The sequence below is a fragment of the Acipenser ruthenus genome, chromosome 38 (assembly GCF_902713425.1).
Source record: "Acipenser ruthenus chromosome 38, fAciRut3.2 maternal haplotype, whole genome shotgun sequence".
NCBI lineage: Eukaryota > Metazoa > Chordata > Actinopteri > Acipenseriformes > Acipenseridae > Acipenser > Acipenser ruthenus.
Genome location: NC_081226.1, coordinates 1451757 through 1475831, shown reverse-complemented (window position 1 = coordinate 1475831; position 24075 = coordinate 1451757). Strand labels below are relative to the sequence as shown.

Genomic DNA, 24075 nt, shown 5'->3' with positions numbered 1-24075 from the left:
TAATTAGGTATATGAGGAAAAGAAACTCCTTGATGCTACAGTGAGAACATAGGAAAAATTCCTTAGATACTTTAGCTGTGATGTTGAGATAAACCAAATAGAAATGTTAGATGATAACCAAATTTGTGAATTCTTTATTTGATTTTTTTCAGTACTCAAAGAACCGTCATGCAAATCAAAAGCCTAAAAACTTTGTGCGGTCGGAATGAAGACTCTTTGGGCCGACAAATACTCACTGAAGAGCAGCATGCTTGAGTTAGAGGTGCCCAGCTTATTGGCTGCAAAGCAGGTGTAGTTCCCGAAGTGCTGGGCCGTGACGTTGGTGAACATAAGCAGAGAGCGAGTTTTCTCGTTCTGAATTTTCAGACCGTGACTGCGTTCCAACAGCCTGACAATAAAAATAAAAATAAAACAAAACACTACTTAGTAGGGTTACAGGTTTTCCAGTTTTCTTTCTTCTTCAATTCTCTGACATCGTAGTGACTCGCAAGCCATTAAAATAACAGCATAACACAATAACACAACCATAATTTAAAAATTAAACATTGGGAGCATTTATTGCAGATCATAACAACTTGTTTTTTTCCATCTACTGCCATCTAATCAAAACATATTACATGTATTGCCATTTCAACATGTGACATACACATAATCAGAATTATTATACCCATAATGCATAAGATTGTTTATAGAGCTAACCAACTGGAACAATCCAAGTTTTCCTGGTTACCCTACTCCTTAGTAACGCAACCAGAAACACACTTCCTTAGCTACAAAACAAACAGTAAATAAATATGATTGCCTTTTGTCGTCCTTGTACCACTCAAAGCTGGCAGTGGGAACAGCCATAGCCTCACATCGCAGGATGGCAGTCTTACCCACTTCGCCAGGCATATTTTTTGCATCTGAGATCACAGGGGGGTCTGGAAATGAAAGCACAGATTCCAGATATCGCCATATACAGACTACTGTTCATGTGAAAACTGTTGTATATCTGATTGTATAAATGTTTTTGATTACTTCGTTTTCTGGGTTGGTATAAAGGAGGGGGCAAATAAATCCAGCCCCATAACAAAATAAATAAACCCCCCCCTCAGTCCCTTGAATAAACCGCACCCCCCTTTATAAAATATTCTCCCACATTTCTCCCACCCAGTTAACAAATATTTTATTTCAAAAGTTTAGCACCAATTTTCAAAATGATTTGCACCCATGCTTTAGAACAATCTGGATGTCTTTCAACAATGTAAACACTCAGGATGGCATTAGTCTGTTTTTTTAAGAAAAGGCCCAGAAGCCTGGTACAGTACTTACAGTTGACGATGACTTTGACTTTTCTAGTGTCTGGGGTGGAGACTCCATTGTTTGTGATGCACTCATATTCCTCAGCCTGTTGTCTCTTAATATCTGTGATGTCTAAGAACTCTCCCTCACTCATGAAGCCATCTGCAGGAACAGAGACTGCATTGGCACAGAGAGCCATTGAAGTTGGAAGCCCGTACAGAACAGCAATTAAAGTGTATTTGTTTTGTTGTTGTAGTTTTCTATCAGTCACATGATCGTTGCAGAAACAATTACAGCTACGGCCCAAATAGTTGCATCACCTTATAGAATAAACAAATTTTGCTTCATAAAGTCGAATGAAACCTGATGAATAATGTTAACATATTGAATTACATACCGCTTTGTAGTTCCATATGCTAGATATTGTTTTGTAGTTTCTTTGATTGATGTTAAATCAAATATCTAAATTCTGTTCATATCGTTTTTGAACGTATCTTTTGTACAGTCAATTCCACTTGACATAGTTCACTGAGCACATAATTAAGACCCCTACTTATACTTAAGTATTCTCCACTCAGTTAGTTATAAAACTCTCTTACCCCAGTTGCTGGTTCACTTTGTGTGTATGATCATGACATTTCTCTACAGCACTTACATTTCAAGTGTCTCCATGTTATGGTTGGTTCAGGTCTGCCCACAGCCAAACAGAAGAGATTGACGTTGCTGCCTTCGTTCACTGATATGTCCGCAGAGATATTGACGATCTTTGCGGGAACTGAGAGAAAAAAGGAAGCACACACATTCTCAGCGTTCTTAAGCTCAAAATAGATTGAAGATATATCACCTTTTTTCCTGGTCAAGACACAGGAAAACGAGCAAGAATCCGATTTTTTCATTTGCTTAAAAAACAACCTTCGACAGAAGAAAAGGGTTACCAGTAATAATGCTGCTTTTCTAAAAAAGAGGAAATTGATAAAAAAAAAAAAAAAAAAAACCTTGGTAGCACTTAAATAAAATAATATACATGCATTCTGTATTTCAATAACCGTATAGACCATGGAGGTTCAATTGATTTTATGGACTCACTGTGGAGTATAATACAGTAACACGTTCATACTTACAATGCCTTATATGCATACAAACCAAGAAACAAAACAGTAATCCTACTGTCTGAATAAAGTTTGTTAATAAGCAGCTGTAGCTATGTATGCCTGCGCATGGTAATTTGTCAGTTAAAGATTACTACAATGCTCTGTGTCTTCAGCTGTTTCTTTAGAAGTACTCTAAATTGATGTTGCTCTACTGTTCATTTCTCCTTGGACCTTCTAAACTCATGGAACAACTCACTCCCTGTGTCCCTGCTTGAACTTCTCAGAATGCCTGTCTATTTGTAGTCCCCGGGTCTCTAATCGACTGGAGTCAGGGAACTCAGTTGCAAAGCCCCTTGCCTTTGAAATTCCATTCCCTAGAGTATAAAAGATGCAGACTCTGTGAAAGCTTTTAAATCTAAACTTAATACTTATTTAGAGTGCAGCCACTCAGCTGTTTTCCATAACAGTCTTCCACTGTAATATGTGACAAAAAACGTGAACTTGTATTAGCTTGTCTTACTCCTTCTACTCCTTACACAGTAACTTGCTAATTGACCACCCTCTGTACATTGTGATTGGACAATTGGGTGAAAGGTGGCTTTAGGTGGATAAATTGACATGACAGCCTATGACTACCGTTTAGAGTACAACAATGTAACTGGTTATACTGGTACTGTATTGGGTAACACTTTACATTAAGTGTCTCTAATTACTGTGTATTTACACAGTAGTTACTTAGTAAATTCATGGGTGCTTACACATAATGACAATGTTATACATAGTTACAATGCACTTAATATGTAAAACTTTTTGCACGATATATGTAAGTGCACAATTGTTTCAGAAAAAGGTTAGGGTTAGGGATAGGGCTAAGTTTAGAGGGTTAGGGTTGGGGATATGGTTAGGTTTATGATTATATCATGCAAAAAAGATTTGCACATTAAGTACATTGTAAATTTATAAGTACACATGTATTTACTAAGCATCTACTATGTAAATACACAGTAATTAGACAATAGGGTAACAACTATACAGCCCCAGTATGCTGTAAAGCCCCAACTACCCAACTAGGCAGCCCCCGTATAACCATCCCCACTTTCTTTCAGTCTGAATCCCAAGCTTATTCATTCCTCTGCAAAGCCTTAATGACAATGGACCAAGAACACTCCCCCAACATGAGCTCTGGCTTGCCTTGCACGATGAGGTAAACATGGGCGGTGCGTGGTTCGTTCCGGGCCTGGTAGCTGCAGGTGTAGGGCCCTTCATCGTGGACAGTCACTCTCTCGATCTGGATGGAGAACTCGCTCTTGTTGTTATTGATGATCGTCACGCGAGGGTCCAGAGACCACTTGTCACTGCCCGTGAAGAGAATATTGGAGCGGTTCAGCCAGGCCTTGTGCGTCACCTCACTGTCGATATCGCATCTGAGAGAAACACGAGAGAACAGAGAGGGGTTATTAAAGAGAGAAGGGGGAGAGGGGGAGTATAGAATCAGGGATTCTCAAACCCGTCCTCGGGACCCCAGTGTCTTCTGGTTTTCGTTCCAACTGAGCTCTCAATTACTTAACTGAACCCTCAATTGAACTTGCTTAATTAGGCCTTTTGAATTGTTCTCAGCTCTTAAACAGTAGGAGATTTCAACTATAAAATTGTATGTGTAACTTGAAATCTGCAACTTTGTAGGAGCTGAGAACAATTAGAAAGGTCTAATTAAGTAAATGATTAGTTCAATTAAGGGTTTAGTTTAGAGCTTAAACCAGAAGACACTGGGGTCTCGAGGACCGGGTTTGAGAAACCCTAGTATAGAGGAGTGAGGAGATGTTTTTCTAATGGTTTAGTTGACTCATTTGCCAAGAAAGTTTAGTATTGATGGAAAAAGAGAGTAGGATTAGTACAAACAGGGGGGGTCTTGCGTTTATTGGATTATTCATGCGGCTGCCCCAGGGAATAGCGTTGAAATGAGAGAAACAGCTGGAGAGGGGGGAGTAAGGGGGGTGGGCACATCTGGAGAAAAATAGTGCAACATCTGGATGCGGGAAAAGTGAATTAGCCAACACAGTGTTGCTGTTGTTTCAGAAAAGCCTTTTTTTATTGTTGATAGAGTGATGAGTTTCAGAGGCTTTCCATTTCCTCTTTAAGAGACATCAATAAAATACATTTACCCTGCCACAGCACAGTAATACAGAATTAGAGCAATCTGTGTCATGAAAAAGGAGACCCCCTATCTATATTATTATTATTATTATTATTATTATTATTATTATTATTATTATTATTATTATTATTATTATTATGTTTTTATTTATTTGGCAGATGTCTTTATCCAAGGCCTTGCAGGACAGTACAGGGTTACAATGCAAGCTTAATATTTAAATACAGTGTAGTTTACAGTAAGTGCAAATAATACTACTAAAATAAAATATGAACTAGAAGTTAGGATTAAGTTATGTCTACAACAACACAGCAGTGTAACAGTGCAAGGCTAGTGCATTAGCTGAGGATCCAGTAACGGCGCAATATTTGTTTCTATGCACATCAACTATTCCTTATGTCTCCAGATTCTGGTAATGTGTCCTAAAGAATGTCCTGACCAAGTGTCATCACAATTGGGTAAGTGGGTCTCTAGCTCTCAGCATAACAGCAGTCAGAAATCCTCCACTACAAATAAGAAGAACATAAGAGAAGTGTGGGAATAAGAAGAGGCAATCAATTTTGCCAATAAATGCTCACCTTCTTAGCAAACCATTTCCCCCGACTAACAGAATCTAATTTCATCATTCCTGCAGGAATGCATTCATTTCAGGAAGCCAGAGCTCATTCATTTATATCATTTGCATACGTTTGAATAGCAGAAAATTATCTATTGAGGAATAACAAGTTAAACAAGTAAGCAGTACATGAATATATTTGAGGCTGTTTCCAGCTGAACTTTGCTGATCGTGCAGTACTGGAAACTATCATTAGATGTCTCACTTACACCCAGGTAATAATACAGCATGCTTTTGACAGCACCATGGCCTATTAAGCATTCTCGGTAACCAATCACTGTTTTTCTTGTGTGCTTTCAATATCTTTTTCTTGACTAACTGCTACAAAATAAATGTCATACCAATAATTGCAAATACACGTTGTCCCAACATGTGCACCTTTCATGCAGTAGTGTGCAAATGTATTATAATACAAATACATGATTTGTCATTTATTTTTCGCTGGCAGCAAGTCTATCAGTTGTTATAGGAAAGCTGCTGTATATTAGATACAAGTTAGAGGCAGTAGGAAGGAAGGATTGCTGGCAACAGGTAGCTCAGAGAGGCTTGGGGTTGCCCTGGTCATACTTGTCACATTGCAGGCTGTGTATGGGAGTGATGTCTATCTTACAGGTATCACTACTGCAATACTGTATATGCATCCAAAGTTATAGTATAGTGCATACAGAGCCGTGGCCGTGTAATATGTAATATGAAAATTCCCATCTTTGGAAGAATAGTGTAAATATACACTTAAAAATAAATACAGCAAACATTTCCATTAGTTATTGATGCACCACCTGTCACACTGCATTCAGGAACCTGGCAGCCGGTTTAGTTTGCTTCCGGTAAATGATTGAACACGCACACTGCATAGAGCAGAGTGATTTCTTTAAAATGTCTTCAACGAAAGAGACACCGACTGCATCAAAGACCAGAAATATTTCTGCTTCAGATCTCTCTGTTCATTACAAGGAGGGGTCAGTGAGAAAAAATGATCAATTTTGAATGTGACAATGCTGTTTCTTTCTGCTTTAATAAATGTTTAATCGTGAAATATCTTGCTATTTTTAGACTGTGAAATAAGCCATTTTTTAAATTCTACTTATGACATATCAGTAATTTGGGGGATTGTGACAGGGCATCGGGTCACTGGTGCCTGTGCAAGTGTGTGTGTGCCTGGGAGAAATCAGCTGCGACACGCAGCCGGAGACATGTTGCTAAGCAACCAGCTGAGCAGGGGGCTCGCCCTGAGCTAAGCTGATCGGAAGTCTGGATTGGCTGGGGGGCGTGCCTGGGGATGCTGCTCAGAGCTCAAAAAGCTGCTGTGCTACAGCTCGGGGCGATTGCAATGCCATTTACACACAGACGGGCGCTGTGTGTTTGTTGACACCAAGGAAAGGAACCCTTTAACTGCAAGACGGGGCCTGTGAAGACGATTGCCCAGCCAGGACCGTCGGAACGGCCCGGAGTCGCTGGGAGGCCAGGACTTTGGAAGCAACAGAACAGAAGTAAGTCAGCTTAGAGGATGTGGATCCCAAAACAGTATAGAGAGGGTTACGTAGAGTAGTAGGTTCCTGGAGTGGGACGTTCCTTTTAGTGGGAATAGCGCTCGTTATTTTGTGTGGCAAACTTTTATTTTTGGCTTTGTTTTGTTTTGATTTCTTTATTAAATATGTCGCTAGGGTTACTATTGTTAGAACATAAGAACATAAGAAAGTTTACAAACGAGAGGAGGCCATTCAGCCCATCTTGCTCGTTTGGTTGTTAGTAGCTTATTGATCCCAGAATCTCATCAAGCAGCTTCTTGAAGGATTCCAGGGTGTCAGCTTCAACAACATTAGTGGGGAGTTGGTTCCAGACCCTCACAATTACCTGTGTAAAAAAGTGCCTCCTATTTTCTGTTCTGAATGCCCTTTTGTCTAATCTCCATTTGTGACCCCTGGTCCTTGTTTCTTTTTTTCAGGTCAAAAAAGTCCCCTGGGTCGACATTGTCTACACCTTTTAGGATTTTGAATGTTTGAATCAGATCGCCGCGTAGTCTTATTTGTTCAAGACTGAATAGATTCAATTCTTTTAGCCTGTCTGCATACGACATGCCTTGGTACCCTAGTGTCAGTACTGTGTTGAAATTAAATCTGCGTGCCTGAGCCGCGTATCAACACAAATGCTCTGCGTCTGTGTCAGTATTTTCCAGTGACTACCCACACATCCCCTGTTACTGGGTTACATTAAATTTGACTTTATTGGAAACTGAGGGGAACAAATTCGCCACATTAATATGCACCAATTGTTCTGGATCAATTCATATCTGCTTGACATTTGGTGACTTTACTTAAAATTGGTGGCTTACTATCCTTTACAAAAACTTTCAATATAAAAATGACCAGTGATGTGTGTTTGGGCAAAATGCCAAAAATAAGTAATATTACCAGCAATACAGTATCTTATTGCAAGTGGGATACTGCATTTTGAGTGTAGCATGGATATTCTTTACAGTAATGCATACTGCAAAGAAAAACATGAGCTTATCATATTATTTATTGTATAGCAGTTTACATTTTCTATTGACTATAAGTATTGTTTGAGTGAAGTGTGATAAGCCATGCAATCTTGTTTCAAGGGGTTACTTTTCGCATCCACTAAAAATGTAACACCAGCAGTGGGGGGTCCAAGACAAAAATATTTTCCATAAATCAATGACCAGCTCTTGGGAAGAAAAACAGCTGACAAACAGAAACTGTCAAGCACCTGTTTAAGGGGAAACATTACATTGAATTCTAAGTAGAAAGCATTAAAAGAGATTACACATTTAGGGTAGCTGCAGTAATATTTAGCGCTTCATTTATGGATAATTGTATTTTGGTAAATTTATGAGAGGAATGCTGGTCCAGACCGTTTGCTATGGGGGGGTGGGGGTGGCACAGTGATTAATCTGACTTATTAAAACTACATTTCAAATTAATAAAAGAAAAAGGAAACATCTACATTGGTTAATTTAAAATGACAGAACTTGCAACTTGAATTAAGATCCCATCAACGAATGGAGTGTACATACAATCATATGTAGATCATGACAAATAGTTTTTTTACATCACGTACACAGTGATCTTACATATGAGGTTTTGTTTTGCAGGTTGTACTATGACTGTCGCTGGTCTGCGGGGTTTTTAATGTCAATTTGCCCTCCTATAACCCCTCCTTCACACACACAACCCCAGTATTAAAGTCTTGCTTTTGCAGAGCTAGGTGTTTTTGCCAGTGACCCAGGAGTTTGGCTTGCCAAGCCTGCAGTGCAGTTATTATCCAGCAGCATGCTTTGAGTAAAAAATGAGAGGGCTGGCAGAGTGAGAGGTGCTGGATTGTGAGATCTAATATCATTAGAGGAATGCGTTGAGGGTGCAGTGGCAATGGACAAGCCATCCATCACTGCTCATGCAGAGTGCAGGCAGACAGCAGGAGGTAACTGGCTTTCAAGAACGTGAGGCTAAACCCACTACTGCCCATGTGCAAAGCTACTCTGTGACAGGAATACAGCTCCAGCACTGTCAGTATCAAACACCTCTGGTTTGTGCTACTAAGGGGTGGGGCATTTATTGCCAGTTTCAAGACTGCTTACTGAGTGTGCATTATTCAAGTAAATACAGCAGTGTGCACGTTTATTAGAACGCCTCAAGATTTGTCATTTATATTCTTTATATGCCTACCTGCATGAAAACCTCTGCGTATGAGAATTTCGATCTGTAATCAGTGGTATAGAAACAACAACAGGCACTCAACTGCGTTAATGTACACATGTATTTACTAAGTAACTACTATGTAACTACACAGTAATTAGAGACACTTAATGTAAAGTGTTACCATACTAATAATAATGCTATTACAAACGTCTTTCCGCAATGCACTGAATTAATTTGCAGGGTTTTGCAGCTGGACTAAACAGAGTATGTGAAAACATATCATAAACCATGAACAATTAGGCCATAAGGAACCACACCCACAGGATGTAGAACACTTAAGAGGGGGCGTAAAAGAGATAACTGTCTTCTGTATGGATTAACTCTCCACGCTCTTCAGTTTGATGTTCCTACAATAGAATTTTTTTTTTTTTGCAGAAGCGGCAATTACTTATTCAGTGAAGTCAAAACTTGACGCTACAATTACAGCTGCAATACTTAACGCATGTCAACCAGCTTTATACAGTCACTCAGACAGACGACAGCATGTATAAATAGGTCCTGTGTGCAATGCACATATCTGTTTTTGCTATGCTGAGGATAGAAAGAAATAACTAATATTTGAAGTGGTAATATGTATGTGTCTTGCTGTTGACAGCTTCCACAGTGGGAGTTGGTACAAGTATTTAACCCAGCGTGCGGCTCGGCTTGTGTCCTTGCCAGGGGTTAAAGGACGGCAGTGGCAGTCTCTAAGGCCCTACTCCCTGGCACACAGTGTTTGAAGTGCCGACAGGGTTCTCAATCCGCATTAACTAATACAATCATGATCAACCTGCCAACGTGTGACAGTCCGCAATCTTGGCAGCAGGACCGTGTGTGTGTGCGCCTCAGTAATGAAGAAGTCCTTTCTAAAAGATGGCACGTTGCTTACTTGGCACAGACTTGCACATGCACTGTCCTTGGCAGAAGGATAAAGACTTCTAGTTCTACAAGCAGCTCCCTGTTTCTCTCTCTCTCTCTCTCTCTCTCTCTCTCTCTCTCTCTCTCTCTCTCTCTCTCTCTCTCTCTCTCTCATTTGTGCCATTTTCCCTTTTCCCACTATATCCTGAAACCCCCGATCCCCCCCACTCTCTACTCTTTCTCTTCTGCCCTTCTCACTTTCCCTTTTTCTCCCTTCCTTTCTCTCTCTCTCTCTGTCCCATCTCTCTCCCCAGTTCCCCCTCTGTCTCCCTCTTGCTCCTGTCTTCTCAGTTCTTTTATTGGCATGCCCCAGTTAGTCCTGTTTTGCCAAAGCAATCCCAGTAAACTCACGAGTAAACAAAACCTCAACGCATGGCATGTGAGACCCCTACACAGTCGAAATGTCTACTTCCAACTGAAATACAAATAAAAGTCATTTAGTGCAGCAGTGCGTCAAAAATGGTGTCTCTGGGGCTGTCACAGGTAGCTTCGTGATGCAATTACAATTCTGCAGCAGGTTTCGCTCCTTTCTGTTCCTCTGCCAAAAAGGATTGGAAATCTTTGCTCGTATTTATTTTTCATAAAGTCATCGAACGGGCTGGAGAATTGGAACACAAAGAAAACACATTTCACGTTTGTCTTCTCTCTTTGTTTTAGCTCTGTCTCTCTTTCCATTTCTCGGTTCCCCTACATTTGCTTTTGCTGCAGTGCAATAAACCCCTCCTTCTTCAGCATTCCTCTCTCCTCCAGATTTAATCCTTCTCACCCCAACTTATTTCTTACCCCTTTCTCTCAAACCCTCCTAACCCCTTTCCCCTCTCTCTTTTACAAATGTTCTCCCTCTTCCTCCTGCTTCATTTCTTCTGCTTTGCTGCAGTGTAAATAAATCCTACCCAGAGCTCCCGCAAATTCTCTCCAATCCCCCTTTACCTCCTTTTCCCCAATCTCATCCCCTTCCTGTGTCTCTCCAATCCATTTTCCCTCACCCCTTCCTGTTCTAATCCCTCCCTTTCCCCTCCCCACTTCCCTTTGTCCTTTCCCCTCTCCTCTATTTCCCCTCCTTCCCTTTCCCTCTTTTCTCTCTCCTTCTCTGTCCTTCCCTTTCTCCACTCCCCTACTTCCTGTCTCCCTCCTTCACTCCCTTTTCTTTCACCCCTTCCCCTCTCTAATTCTTTCCCTTCACCGACTCAATCTACCCTTTTCTCCTTTCTCCACTCCCCTCCTTCCCTTTTCTCCCTGCTTTGCTGCAGTGTAATTAAACTCCTCTCTGCTTTCCTAGGAAGTGGCAGGGATGTTGTTATTGGCTCCTAATCTGCTCCAGACGCACTCAGATTCCACATGGAGAATTATTTATGTCTCTGACTCAGAGCTGCTCAGTGTAATTATCCCTTTGCATCAGCATGAAGAGCCCAACCCAGTGCTTCAAGACATCGGTTTAACCCAGAAGGGAATATGTTAGAAACATGCAGACCCCTGTCATGCTGTGAAAACAAAATTAGAGCTGTCATGAAAAAGTACATTACTATGGCTTACTGTAACATCCACCAAAATACATCCAGTGTGACCATACATAAGGAATGACAGCTAGCTTCATCTATAAGTCTCCACATTTGGCTCTCCATAACTTGTACTATGCAATGGTGCAGTCTGTAAACACCTGCAGATCTTGCACTTTTTATGACTTAAAAGTGCAACTGTGACAGGGAGAGCCCTGAGCAGATCGGGAGGTCCGGATTGGCAGGGGGCGTGCTCGGGTTTTAAAAAGCATCTGCACCACAGCTTGAGGCTGCTGCATGGCCGTTTCTACACAGATGGGGGCTGAGTGAGAACTTGTGTTTGTTTACATCAAGGAGGAGAGCGTCCGGACGTTCTGCAGGAACTACTACATGAAACCCTTCCACGCCAAGACATTTCTCGTAAAGGCACTGCCCAGCCGAGGCCATTTGAAAAGGCTGTATGAAGAGTCTCCGTGAGAATGCCGGGACTCCAGGAGCCCAGAAGTAGGTAGGTTTAGGGGATGCTGATCCCAAACAGTATAGAGAGGGTTACGTAGAGTAGTAGGTTCCTGGAGCGGGACGTTCCTTTTAGTGGGACTAGCACTCGCCATTTTGTGTGACAAACTTTCATTTTTAGCTTTTTAGTAAATGTGACACTAGGGATACCATTGCTGGTACCCTAGTGTCAACACTAATAAATTGAAAGTGATTATTGATAATAAATCTGCGTGGCCTGTGCGGCATGTCAACACTCACCTCTCTGTGTCTGCCTCATGATTACTCAGTGACGACCCACACGCGTAACATTTTACAGCAACATTTTGACATTAATATATCTGAAAAGTTTCATCACTGAACACGTGAACACTTGTTTCGACAGAATCCCGGTTCAATCACTTGTTTTGAACTCTTATGGCCTCAGTCCGATATTAAAATTGTTACTTCCTATCTGTATGAAAATTAGTCACATTGGACTGCAGTGGGGTTTTTTTAACCACATCCTGGTTCAGACCTAGTTTATGGCTACAATCGATAATACCCTATATAACTCCAGACAATGAAATCCGCAAATGTAATTGTGTCCACAAAGTGGACAAACAAATAGAATAACTAGGAATGCAATAAATTAATCCGAGAAATAAAAAGCTACTTAACAACAGAGCTAATACAATCTAAAGCACTGCTGTAATTACTGTGTTACTGGAGCATCTATGTGGGCAAGATGACTAAACATCTCAGGGGTATATTTCCACCTCTAATTTAGGAGAGAATTACATAAACAAATGGTATTTAAATAGGACAACGGTATCTCTTCAATATCCAGAAAATCACTAACAAAAATGTAATAAAGAACATATCAACATCTTATACTCTATCCATTCAGAGCTGGAGGCTGGGTCATCGGGATTTCGATACTTACAGGCATCGGGGTCGGTAAGTTGTAGTAGCCCAGACCTACCTGAGGATGGCGCTCTCTCCCTGGCACACTGTGATATTTTCTGCAGGAGGAGGGGTGAAGTCTGCACTCTGCACACAAATCCCTAAAAGAGAGACACACGAAAGCAGGTAAGAATGGATCCATTTACAGAGTGAAGACAGGGTCATTTCCGTTTCTTCAGGCCATGTTATAAAGCAATTAAAATGTTTCCTATATAGGCCTCAGTTTTACAGGGGAAAGTGCATGTTCTGACCTCAGTGACGCAAAATCTTCCGTCAAAGTTTGCGGCACATTTGATGACGCTGCGTTGTAACATTTTCTGTATGTTTTTATAATACTTTATTCCTGCAAACTGTTATTATTATAAATAGCTGTCTAATACTATTTCTATCATCCATTATACCACACTTAAAGATGAGTGAGTGTTTGCCAATGTTTAGTAAAAAACAAGGGGTAGAAACTGACAAATTCCTTATTTATACATCAGTCTCGATACTTTTTGGATAGGAGTGTGCAGTATTTTTAGTCCTTTGCTGGTCTATGAGAAAATCCAAAATGTTGAATACCACTATTATTTGAAAAAATATTAAGCTGAGGGAAAGCAAAGCCACTTGGAACTCAGTTTCAGGAGACGAGGTTTCAGGCCACTGCATGGCACACCAGGAGAGGCTTGGGGTTTGATACAACAAAGCTGCCTCACACTTGATCTCCCGGTCTCCTGGAACCAGGTTTCAAGCAACTGTTCCTAAAAAAGTGACTCTGTGTTTCCTCAGCTTTAATTTCTTTCTTGCTGTTTCTCCTATTTAAGTGTGTGTAATTAAAAATGGTCATTTGAATCTCTATTTTATATCTTTATTGAAGTGACTGCTTTGGCGTAACTTGGCCCTCTTTTTCTTATTTTTTTCTTTTTTTATAAAATATTACTGAATCCACACACCGATCAGTATTCCTCTGCTCGGCCTGGCTTTTCCATGTTGTTCATATTTACGGTAAAATGAAAATACAATCTGTACAGTCCGCAGTAGATTTAAATAATGATTTTCCAGTTTCTCGAGTTCCACTCACCATTGAATGCAATTAATAATGAGGACTACAGAAAACCCCCGAACCAACCCGCCAGAGCATGAAATTAAATCACTCTGCAGCCAAAAACAAGCTGTAGCATTTTATTTTTTTCCCCCTGTGTAAGAGAATTAATTCAATTTCACTCAGAAAGAGTCAGGGCTGGTCAGTACTTCTTTCGACTCATGTCAGAAAGACTCTTATGCCATTCAGACCCATTGGCCACAAAATATCTTGCTACCCTGAATAGATAACCCTCTCACATCCTAGGTTGTACCAATCTTGGCAGTAAACCAATGTTAGGGTGAAAAAAATGTAGCCAATGCCCCCATATAAATGTTTACCACTGTACATCTGCATGGTACTGTCATTTTGCAGTCTTCCAATGCTTTCCCCACAGTACTGGCTTGTATAACCATAGCTTTTTAAACATGGGCCTTCCCATAGTGTCATTATGCTGTATTATTCCTATGGTACACTTTTATAAGGACCCCATCCAGCAGCTCTGTATCCATAAATTGATTATACTTGAAGTACCGCTGCACTTGTGGAATGGATTATGTATTTTTTTTTTTTGTTGTTGAAACAGGTTGATGATCTAGTCAGGTATACCAAGATATTTAGTGAACAAGCAAGGGTCTGAGTGGAGCAAAATAGGCAATATTATCACCCATTCCATGTTGTTCTGCATTCATTTAGTATGTCCCAATACTATTTGGAGGGCTATGTGTATTCAGTATAATTATGCCTCCTGAGGATTGTTGGTAGGTTTGTGCAGTTTACCTCCAGGCTTCTTAAAGAATAAGATCAACATGTCTAAAGGTAACAACGAGGTACAGATTAAGTGTGTGGAATACGAAATAGAATAAGGTTCTCCTTCATGTTTTTACTTGCATTTATAGATTTGTGCTAGACGGGAGCACTTGTAGGATGAGAAAGGAATATTAGGCTTTAAATTGATATATATATTTTTTTTTTCAAATTAATTGTTTGCAGAGAAGCTGTAGGTAAAAGCTTTAATGACATTACATACTGCTGCAAAGATAGCGCATCCAAACAGAAGGACATTTTTATTATAGTTTGGAACAATTCAATTACTGTAACATTTCAGTTTCTGTACTGGAGACAAATGCTTTCTGTATTCACTAGCTTTTTCATTACCGGCCTTGTCAGGACTTAATTTTGACTGTGTTCCAATTTGACTATTTCCAACAAACTAAACATCTAATCAAATACTGATTACTTACAAAAATAATTGTCCTGTTTGCCTATGGTTAAAAAGTAGGACTTTTTTTTTCTTCAATTCATTGACGCTGTAGCAACTCTGAAGCCGTTATAATAACAGTATATAATAACAATCATCAAGTGTATTTATTGTACGTTTCTGAGTATTCGGTGGCTGCCTCTCATCACGTTGAGAGTTTCTCACGCACTATCAGCATGATTAAAGGTGACCACTGAACACTTACAAACATACAATAAACAGTTAATTGTTCTCTTTCTATTTCCATCTGACCAACACATGTTAAATGTGCAAAAAGCCAGCTTAGAAAAATGAGATCAGCTATTACCATTTAAACACATATATATATATATACACACACACACAACAGCAAAACTGGGACGTCTGGTAACCCTGTGTTTGCCCCCTTTACAAACATATGCAAATATATGCAAATTATATATATATATATATATATATATATATATATATATATATATATATATATATATATATATATATATACAGTATATATATATATATACACAGTATATATATATATATATATATATAGAGAGAGAGAGAGAGAGAGAGAGAGAATAATATATACAAAACATTAGATCATACATATATAATTACATCTTTTAATGTTTTAAATTAGCTGAGAGACGTACATATGCTAGCTGCAGTATTTAAGCTTTATTTAAAGTAATACAAACATTTATATTAGAAATATGTTTCCAAAGAACATTGTGCGGTTATAATATTAGCTGTTATATAACATTTTAGCTTTGCCATATTTATGTGACTGGAATGGGGGAAGCTAGTTGGTCTTAATTGGTTATCAATTATTCAGTTGCTCACTTTAAGGTACAATAGACATATGTGTCCCACAGTTAAAAATGATGCTAATATTCTTATTTTTGAATATGAAACAGGGTCCTGACAGGTTGGATCTGGTCATCCAAATGGTCAGTTTCCTCCTCGTGATGCTTGAGTCGCTCTCAAATGTAATTTTAAGAAGAAACCGTTTGAACAGCAAGCGCTCAATGCCTTGTGTACCTCAGTGGGGTTCATTAACTGTGGCCCGCCTGCAGTGGCAGGTATATATAAAAATAGCAGGAACAGTTTATAATGGAAGCTGGATCAGCACGGAGACAAGTGCTAACAAAGCACTGTTCAAAGTGCTGAGTGTTAATCTAAAACCAAAGCTCGGCAATTGCTAGTCTGTGTCAGACGAAGTTGTCATGCTTTAAAAACACTGTAATCTATTAATTTTGTATTGGCAAATCAAAAAAGAGTACACTGCTGTTTTGCTTCTGTGATTACCTTCTGCCCTATTGCAATCTCTCAATAACTAAAGACAAAGAATGTCTTTCAGTTTTATTGCAATTGCATAAGGATTTCTCACTGCGTCCTCTATTTCTGTTCTTTGACCATGATGCCACTATACCACAGGCCCCCACAAATCCTATTCTCAGAGGACTCTGCATAATCACCAAAGAGAACCATGCTGAATGAAATATTTATAAAAAGACTTTTTTCTATCGCTTCACCACTACAGATCAGGGGATTATTAGATTATAAAAGCTGCAGGCAAAGCATTAATAATGTAGATGCTGATATATATATTTTTTTGAGATTTTATTCAAGACTTAAGTCATTTACTATATACATGTGACCCAGCATTTTAACTGCCTTCTGAGCTACTCAAACCCACCAATTTTCCACGCTACAGGATTAACAATCCACTACTTTCAGTTCTAGGTGTAGATTAAATATATTTATTCCACATAAAACCACTTGTGAAAAATATATCAGATTTTTATTTATGTGATGTATTGAACACAAGTACTTAAAATAGACAAATGTTTCAGCCAATGCACTTCTGTTTTGTAACTACAGTGGCTGTAAAGTTCCGTATCAGTGGACTAATCACCACTGAGCTCACTACAACCACACAGATAGCATGAACCGTAAACCTATCCAAAGTGTTAGCATCACCTGATCACACTGGGTCAGCCTACTAGCCTTGGTTAGTGTTTACTAATGTTGTAGCGGGTGACTATTCTCTCAGTAACCAGCCTCTGCTGTTTGATTATTCCATATGTGTTTGTGATGCTGCTGTAGAAAATCTGGTACATACGCCTTCCAGCAAGTTATGTTGGTTGTTGTGAAATCGCTGCGCTATTCCAATGTCCTCAGTATTTCATGATTTTATATGTGTTATGGAGGCCGCCAAACATAAAATCACATCATTTGCATATACAGTCATTATTATCACTAAGTACAGGACAAGTGCCTAACTGACACATTAGGAAGCGAGGCATTGTAAAAAGATACAGCAACCTGCAAAACCTTTTTTATTTTTAAGTACCACAACGACACTTTCGTTTTCTGTTCTGTAAACAACACGAGTGGTGCTGTAATGGGTGCTAATCAAATTGGTTTCTATGTTTGTTCTGAGTGATTAATTCAGGATACCCACGTACTTGCTAATGAAGTATGCAAGCCTTTTAAGTGGGGATAAACCAGCTCAAATTAAATAGCAAGTAGTTGAATGGTTCTGGGTTGGTTCTGTCCTTTTTTAGTCATTGTGGTTAGCATCAGTTTAGCACTTGTCCTGTACTTAGTGATAATAATGACTGTACATGCGAATCAAGTCACATCTGCACCTGTACATAATCAGCAACCACTTTGCCACAATAACACATCTAAAATCATGAAATACTGAGGACATATCAATAGCACAATGATTTCACAGCAACCAACTCTCAATGCAGAACCCATTATAGAACCCAGAACTCTCAAATCAGAACCCATTATAGAACCCAGAACTCTCAAATCAGAACCCATTATAGAACCCAGAACTCTCAAATCAGCACCCATTATACAACCCAGAACTCTCAAATCAGAACCCATTATAGAACCTAGAACTCTCAAAGATTGCAAACATCACAAAGAAGACAAGTTAAAAGTGGATCAAATAAAACTTATTTGTGTGTCTAACTTAACTGATAGCTTATGGAGCATTATAACAGATGCTACACAATACAACACTGGTACTGTTTGTCCTGCCTTGCAAAAACTGGTGGTGTCGTATTTATTGTTTCTTGAAAATCAAGACCGCAGATATGATTTTGACTCAAAAAAAGCCTTCTTTTTAAGACAGATACAAATCGTTAGAACAGTTCCTACAGCACCGTTGGCCTCAAGACTGATTATCGCAGATAATAACCCATTAAAGCTCCAGATTTATAAACGCTGCCTTAGTGATAAACAGTCCCATGAGGGCATCTCAAAAGCAGGCTCCGGTGAGGGGGGGGGGAGATTAAATTGGAGGCATTTTGCGGTGCTTTGCAAAAAGCCAGAATAGCTACAGAATTATATAAAGCCTGGGATTGTGGTAGCATCATTATTTGTAGATTCTAGATGCACAATGTTGCAGGAGAATGCATGCGGAATGTATGATCTGCTTCAGGATTTCATTGTTACACACTTTTCCCATCTGGTCTAGAAACACCTTCTACCCAATGAAACCGAAATAAATGATGCTTTAATCATTGAAACCTTTTATGTACATTAAAAAAATGAAAAAAATGTCATTGTTGTACACTGCAGATATACCTCCATTCAAACACACACACACATATATAAAAACTAGATCCTACAGATACAACAGTATATATATATATATATATATATATATAAGGCCCTTGTATAATTCATGAGTGGTTACTCTCTGTAGAATGTATTAACGTTGCAAAATGCATTAGTAAGTGTGATGGTGGAGGAACCGAGCCAAGCTCTTTCTGCAGGAATTCAGCAGCATCACCTTCCCAATTAGCTAGTGACTGCGGCTAGGCAGTGGCACTGGGGGTTTTAAAAGTTTAGTTGGCATGCAAATGAAGTAGGATCCTGCCAGGATGAGTAGATTGTGTTAAATCAAATGGCTTGAATTTTCCAAGGGTGAATAAGAAGATAGAGAATTCACCACCGTATGACTGCAAAAAGTAATGTCACCAGTGCTAGCTGGATCCATTAAAACAGCATCTTTTAAACAGCACTTTGTCAAATGAATAAGTATTTACTGGAATTTGAAAAAAAGGCACAGGAAGGATGAAGCAACACATAACTTGTATTTCTCCCCACAAGCTCGATGCAACAGCCTGCCAAGCTTGTTTTCACTGATAAGACTGAAGACTTCCGCAGGGCTAGTGGAAGAAGCTGGGCTTTAGCCTGGTTAGAGTAATTCAGACCTGAGGCTTTTGAAAAAATGTTTGCTAAATTTAGGAATACTGATGTGACTAAACATATGTATATATATATATATATATATATATATATATATATATATATATATATATATAGTCACATATATTCACAGGACTGGGTTTCAAACCAGGCTTCTCTGGTTACAAGTAAAACCCGCATTTTCAGAGGGAATTGGTGTGATCCACGGCAAGCCCAATTGGCAAGCTGTGGATTATGTCAGGGTTTAGGGATGCTGTCTTTGGTAACACTTTGCATTACGTTTCTGTAATTACTGTGTATTCACATAGTATAGAATGCCGTGTATTCACATAGGAGGCTGTGTGGTCCAGTGGTTAAAGAAAAGGGCTTGTAACCAGGAGGTCCCCGGTTCAAATCCCACCTCAGCCACTGACTCATTGTGTGACCCTGAGCAAGTCACTTAACCGCCTTGTGCTTCGTCTTTCGGGTGAGACGTAATTGTAAGTGACTCTGCAGCTGATGCATAGTTCACACACCCTAGTCTCTGTAAGTCACCTTGGATAAAGGTGTCTGCTAAATAAACAAATAATAAAATAATAATAGTAGTTACATGGTAAATGCATGTGTACTTACACATAATTACAATGTTATTATGCATAGTTACAACATACTTAATGTGGAAATCTTTTTTGCAGGATATATGTAGGTACACAATTGTATCAGAAAAGGGTTAGGTTTCGGGTTCGGGATAGGGTTAGGGTTATAGCATGCAATAAATGTGCACATTAAGTACACTGTGATTATGTGTAACTATATTCTGATACAATTGTGTACTTACATATATTGTGTAAAAAGATGTACTCATGACGTACATTGTAACTGCATAATGACATTGCAATTATGTGTTAGTACACATCTATTTACTAAGTAACTACTGTGTAAATACACAGTAATTGGAGACACTTTGTGTAAAGTGTTCCCCTCACTTATTCTCTCTCTCTAGTTCTTGCTTCATTGCAGCTGTGAGGAGAAGTCCTTATGGCTCATTCTGGCAGAGATCCAGTCCTTTAATATATCTCTCCTGCTAATGATCCCTCTGCATCTTATCAGCTCATTGAAACATCCTGGACAGAATACAATGGAAATAAATGGGGTCAACCTCCTGATGATATCACTTTGGTTAGTGTTTAATAAGACTTTGAGAAAACGAAGTTAGAACAGTAATAGAACAATAGTGCATACAGAATACTAAACTCTTTTCACAGCTTGTTTTATATTTAAGTATATTGTGTTGTGCGTGTACAGAACAGGCTAGTAGTTTTGAAAGAATGAATAAATAGTCGTGTAATCAGTGCTGTACCGTGTTTGGACTGGGACTCAATAAAAGAGACAGTAGTTTGAGCAACACTTATTTTGCTTTTTAATTAAGCAAGATGATCGTGATTCTAAGGTATTACTGTCAGGTACTGTAGTCTGTAGTCAGGAATAGGTGACTAGGTCAACTACTGGGGTAATGCGTGGGATTAGAAACTGCTAACCATTGTCTAAAATGGTTTCAGGTTTATTTGACTTTTAAATGCTTTGCTTACATTTCAAACCTAATATTTATATCTGAAAGTCAACTATCATATGTTAGGGTGGGTGGATTAAAGTTCTTAAGTTTCTATTGCTTATTTCACTAGGTTACAAGTGAACTCCTGATCACATTTCGTCCGTCCCTTCACCATAAAATGCAGTATAATTATAGCTAAAAAACTGTTTAAACTTTAAAACTCACTAATAGCCTTAATTCAAGTGGCTGGGACAGTAAATCTTTGCACACTCCCAGTCAAGCCACAGTATAATACCTCTCCTGCTTTTAAGGATTGCTTTTAAGGGAGAGAGTGTCGATTGGCGCTGAGTCTGTAGAAAGACTCACTGCATTGATTTTGAGTGGGAGGGAATTCTATCAAGCAAAGAGCTGTTTTCTGCTGTCCCTGCTCCCTCACTCTCAATCACCAGCACTACACACCAAAACAAAAACGCACTTACAATTGAATTCATTTTTTGTCCAGCTATCTACTCTGTGAAAAACAATTTTCCAGTTTCAAAATCGATTTTCATACTTCTTATTAGTACTTGTAATGCTGGGACCTGTGTGCAAAACTATAAAGACAGTTTCACTACAGATTACATTGCAGAATGTATTTACAAAGTAAATACACAGCCGTTAGAGACACTTAATGTAAAGTGGTACCTCTTTTTGCATACCACACGGTTTATTTAAAGTGGAAGGCTAAAGGAAAACTGAATAATTGAAACCTGTATAGTGAATAAAAGGGCATGGCAGGTAAGATTTATGAAATGACATTGTTAGCTACAAACCACGAATAAGCAGTTAATGGTTAAGCCGGCTAACCAGCAATAGCAGGCTGCCCTTCATCATCTTTATAACTTACATCTCCTTTCTCGCTGCACTAACAGCCTTTACATTATTTATTGCAGAATAGCTCTGTATATTGGAAGGACTAGATTAGCCCATTAGATGAACACTTTCATTCCAGATCTACTCCACTCTTATTGCACATTAATCAACATGTTCATGAACATCGAAAAGCATGCAGACATATCAGGTCTATACCTCTGTACAGATACTGCAAGAAAGAAAGAAAAGGCTGCAGTAATTGACAATTATTCACAGAGTCCCCATTCAGAACAAACATAATGCCATACCTCTCTCCACTCTTACGCTGATTTATTCTGACTTCCTTTCTTGACTGGATTCTGCCTTTCTCCTACCTATACAATGTCCACGGTTGACTTTATCCACTTGCTGATATGTACACCTCATTTTCTATCTTTATTAAGTCCAGCATTTTCCCACTCCTGCCCATGTGACCTATCGATTTTTGAACTAATTCATATAGGGGTGGAGACCACACCAAACCTAGTAATATAAGATTGTGAACCAAAACGTATTTAAACATTGAATACAATTGAGAAAGATGAGTGATCAATGATCATAATTGAATACTGTTTGAAAAGCAATTTCCTGTGGGTGTGAACAATTGTTTTTTTCCTGAGCCATGATTATTGACAAAATGTCTCCCATTGTAAACACGTCATGATGTAATCCATTCGCCTACCACAATGCCAGCACTGTAATGTTAAATTAGGGTAACACTATAAAATAGTGACATAACACCTGAATATCTTCTGCACTTGCTCTGAGTTCTGAAGTAATTCATTTTAAATTCAACCCTGTTAATTCATGTGGATTTAATTACCTGTAATTATTCCATGTTTCTTTGTAACAAATTACGTTGATCCCATTTCTAAGGCTTGCATTCATGCCTGAATTAATACTCCTCACAATAATCCCCCTGTAGGGTGAGTGAGAGGGTATGTATGCATGCCTGCCTTATACATGTAATGGTAACATGTCTTGGTCCTTTTATTAATAATAGAAGAGCTTTGAAGAGAGTGCTAACCAAAGATTTAAAACCCACTGTCTTCTATCTTATTAGCACTGGCAACGTCCTCTTTAATGAAGTGCTAACCAAAGGGCTTCCCATCCATTTTCTTACCTCAATGCCCTTGATAATGTGGCCAGTGCTACAGCCTACGTCAGGCTCACGCCTCATAACCCTCACAGTTGTGATATTACAGCGCATCAGCACACCACAACATCCAGGAGTACCATAGTTATAAAACATCATTCATCATTGTTACTTACTAACATACTAATTTGGCACTTGCATGCTTGATAATGATTTTTGCTGATGTGTCCTTCTGCTGTTTTAAAGAAGAATGTTCAGGGTAGTGTTTGCTTGCTTGTTTGTGTGTGTGTGTGTGTGTGTGTGTGTGTGTGTGTGTGTGTGTGTGTGTGTGTGTGTATTAATATTCAAATAAATACAGTGTCACACATTCCCACGTGTTGCTACAACTGTTTAAATAATGTACCTGTAATCGTTCTTTTCATTGTTAACATCCTGACAACTTTTTATACTTATAACTTTAAAGTCTGTTTCAAAGCTCTTTTCAAAATGGCCTGATAGTGCAAGGATTATTACCCACATTGTCAAACAGGTAACACATCAATAACAATCCATGATGTGGTACGGAAAAGAAAAGCCAGAGCACTTGTTGTTATGTTTTTTTTTTTAATCGCTCTCCCTGCAGTGATTTGGAGGACAGATCTCAAACCCCAGTGCACTAGAACGGCCATTTTGAAAAGAGCTTTGAAACAGACTTTAAAGTTGGGGGGCGTGTAACACTATATTCTTCAGAACCCCACTTCTTACACTTTAAACTTGTCCTAGGTGGCTTATTGTGTTGAGCGGCCTCAAATATATGATGGTGAATTCATCACAAACATATCTTCAGACTCAGAATTGTGGTTGTGGTTTCTTCATTGATAACCAGACGGGTCTTCGAGTCCTTTATAGAAGTCTTTTGTAGACAATCAGCTATAAGTTTGGTTGCTTTTCATCAGCAGAAAATGGTTTTTCAAGACTGTCTAATTTTCGATCTCAACAGAATTGTTATCTTCAACGAAGTCATCAGCGTTGACCTCCGATGAAGAAAAACACAAGTGATGCCAACAAAACTAAGACAGCAATCAAAGGTGATGACACTGTGGAAGGCACTAGGCAAACGTTTCTCTACTTGACTTCTAGTTTAAAATACGACCGCCATTCTCCTTGACTCTGCATTTCAAATGTAATTAGGGAACTCTACACAGTAATATCCATGTAACTGCAGCTGAACACAAGGTCCACTTTGCATCCATATAAATTATTTTAATGAGGAATGACTAGATTTAGCACTGTAGTATTGATATTGCTTTGCCTATTAGATAGAAGACCACTGGTACAACCCCCGCC

At 39.0% G+C, this 24075-nt stretch overlaps 1 protein-coding gene across 3 annotated transcripts in view; it reads right to left on the bottom strand.

Annotated features, from left to right (window-relative positions):
• LOC117433651 (igLON family member 5-like) overlaps window positions 1–24075 on the bottom strand; it is a 68323-nt gene that overhangs the window by 6818 nt on the left and 37430 nt on the right. For 2 of the 3 annotated variants that reach the window (XR_009310940.1, XM_059009113.1), the window contains exons 2-7: window positions 12715–12796; window positions 3567–3799; window positions 1940–2059; window positions 1315–1461; window positions 803–923; window positions 237–388 (exon numbers count right to left, since the gene is read on the bottom strand). Coding sequence is in view for 2 of the 3 variants with exons in the window: in XM_059009113.1 (XP_058865096.1) it covers window positions 237–388; window positions 803–923; window positions 1315–1461; window positions 1940–2059; window positions 3567–3799; window positions 12715–12796 (855 nt within the window). In the remaining variant the exon portion in view is untranslated. The remainder of the gene's footprint in view (window positions 1–236; window positions 389–802; window positions 924–1314; window positions 1462–1939; window positions 2060–3566; window positions 3800–12714; window positions 12797–24075) is intronic. The other variant, XM_059009114.1, reaches the window with a different exon arrangement.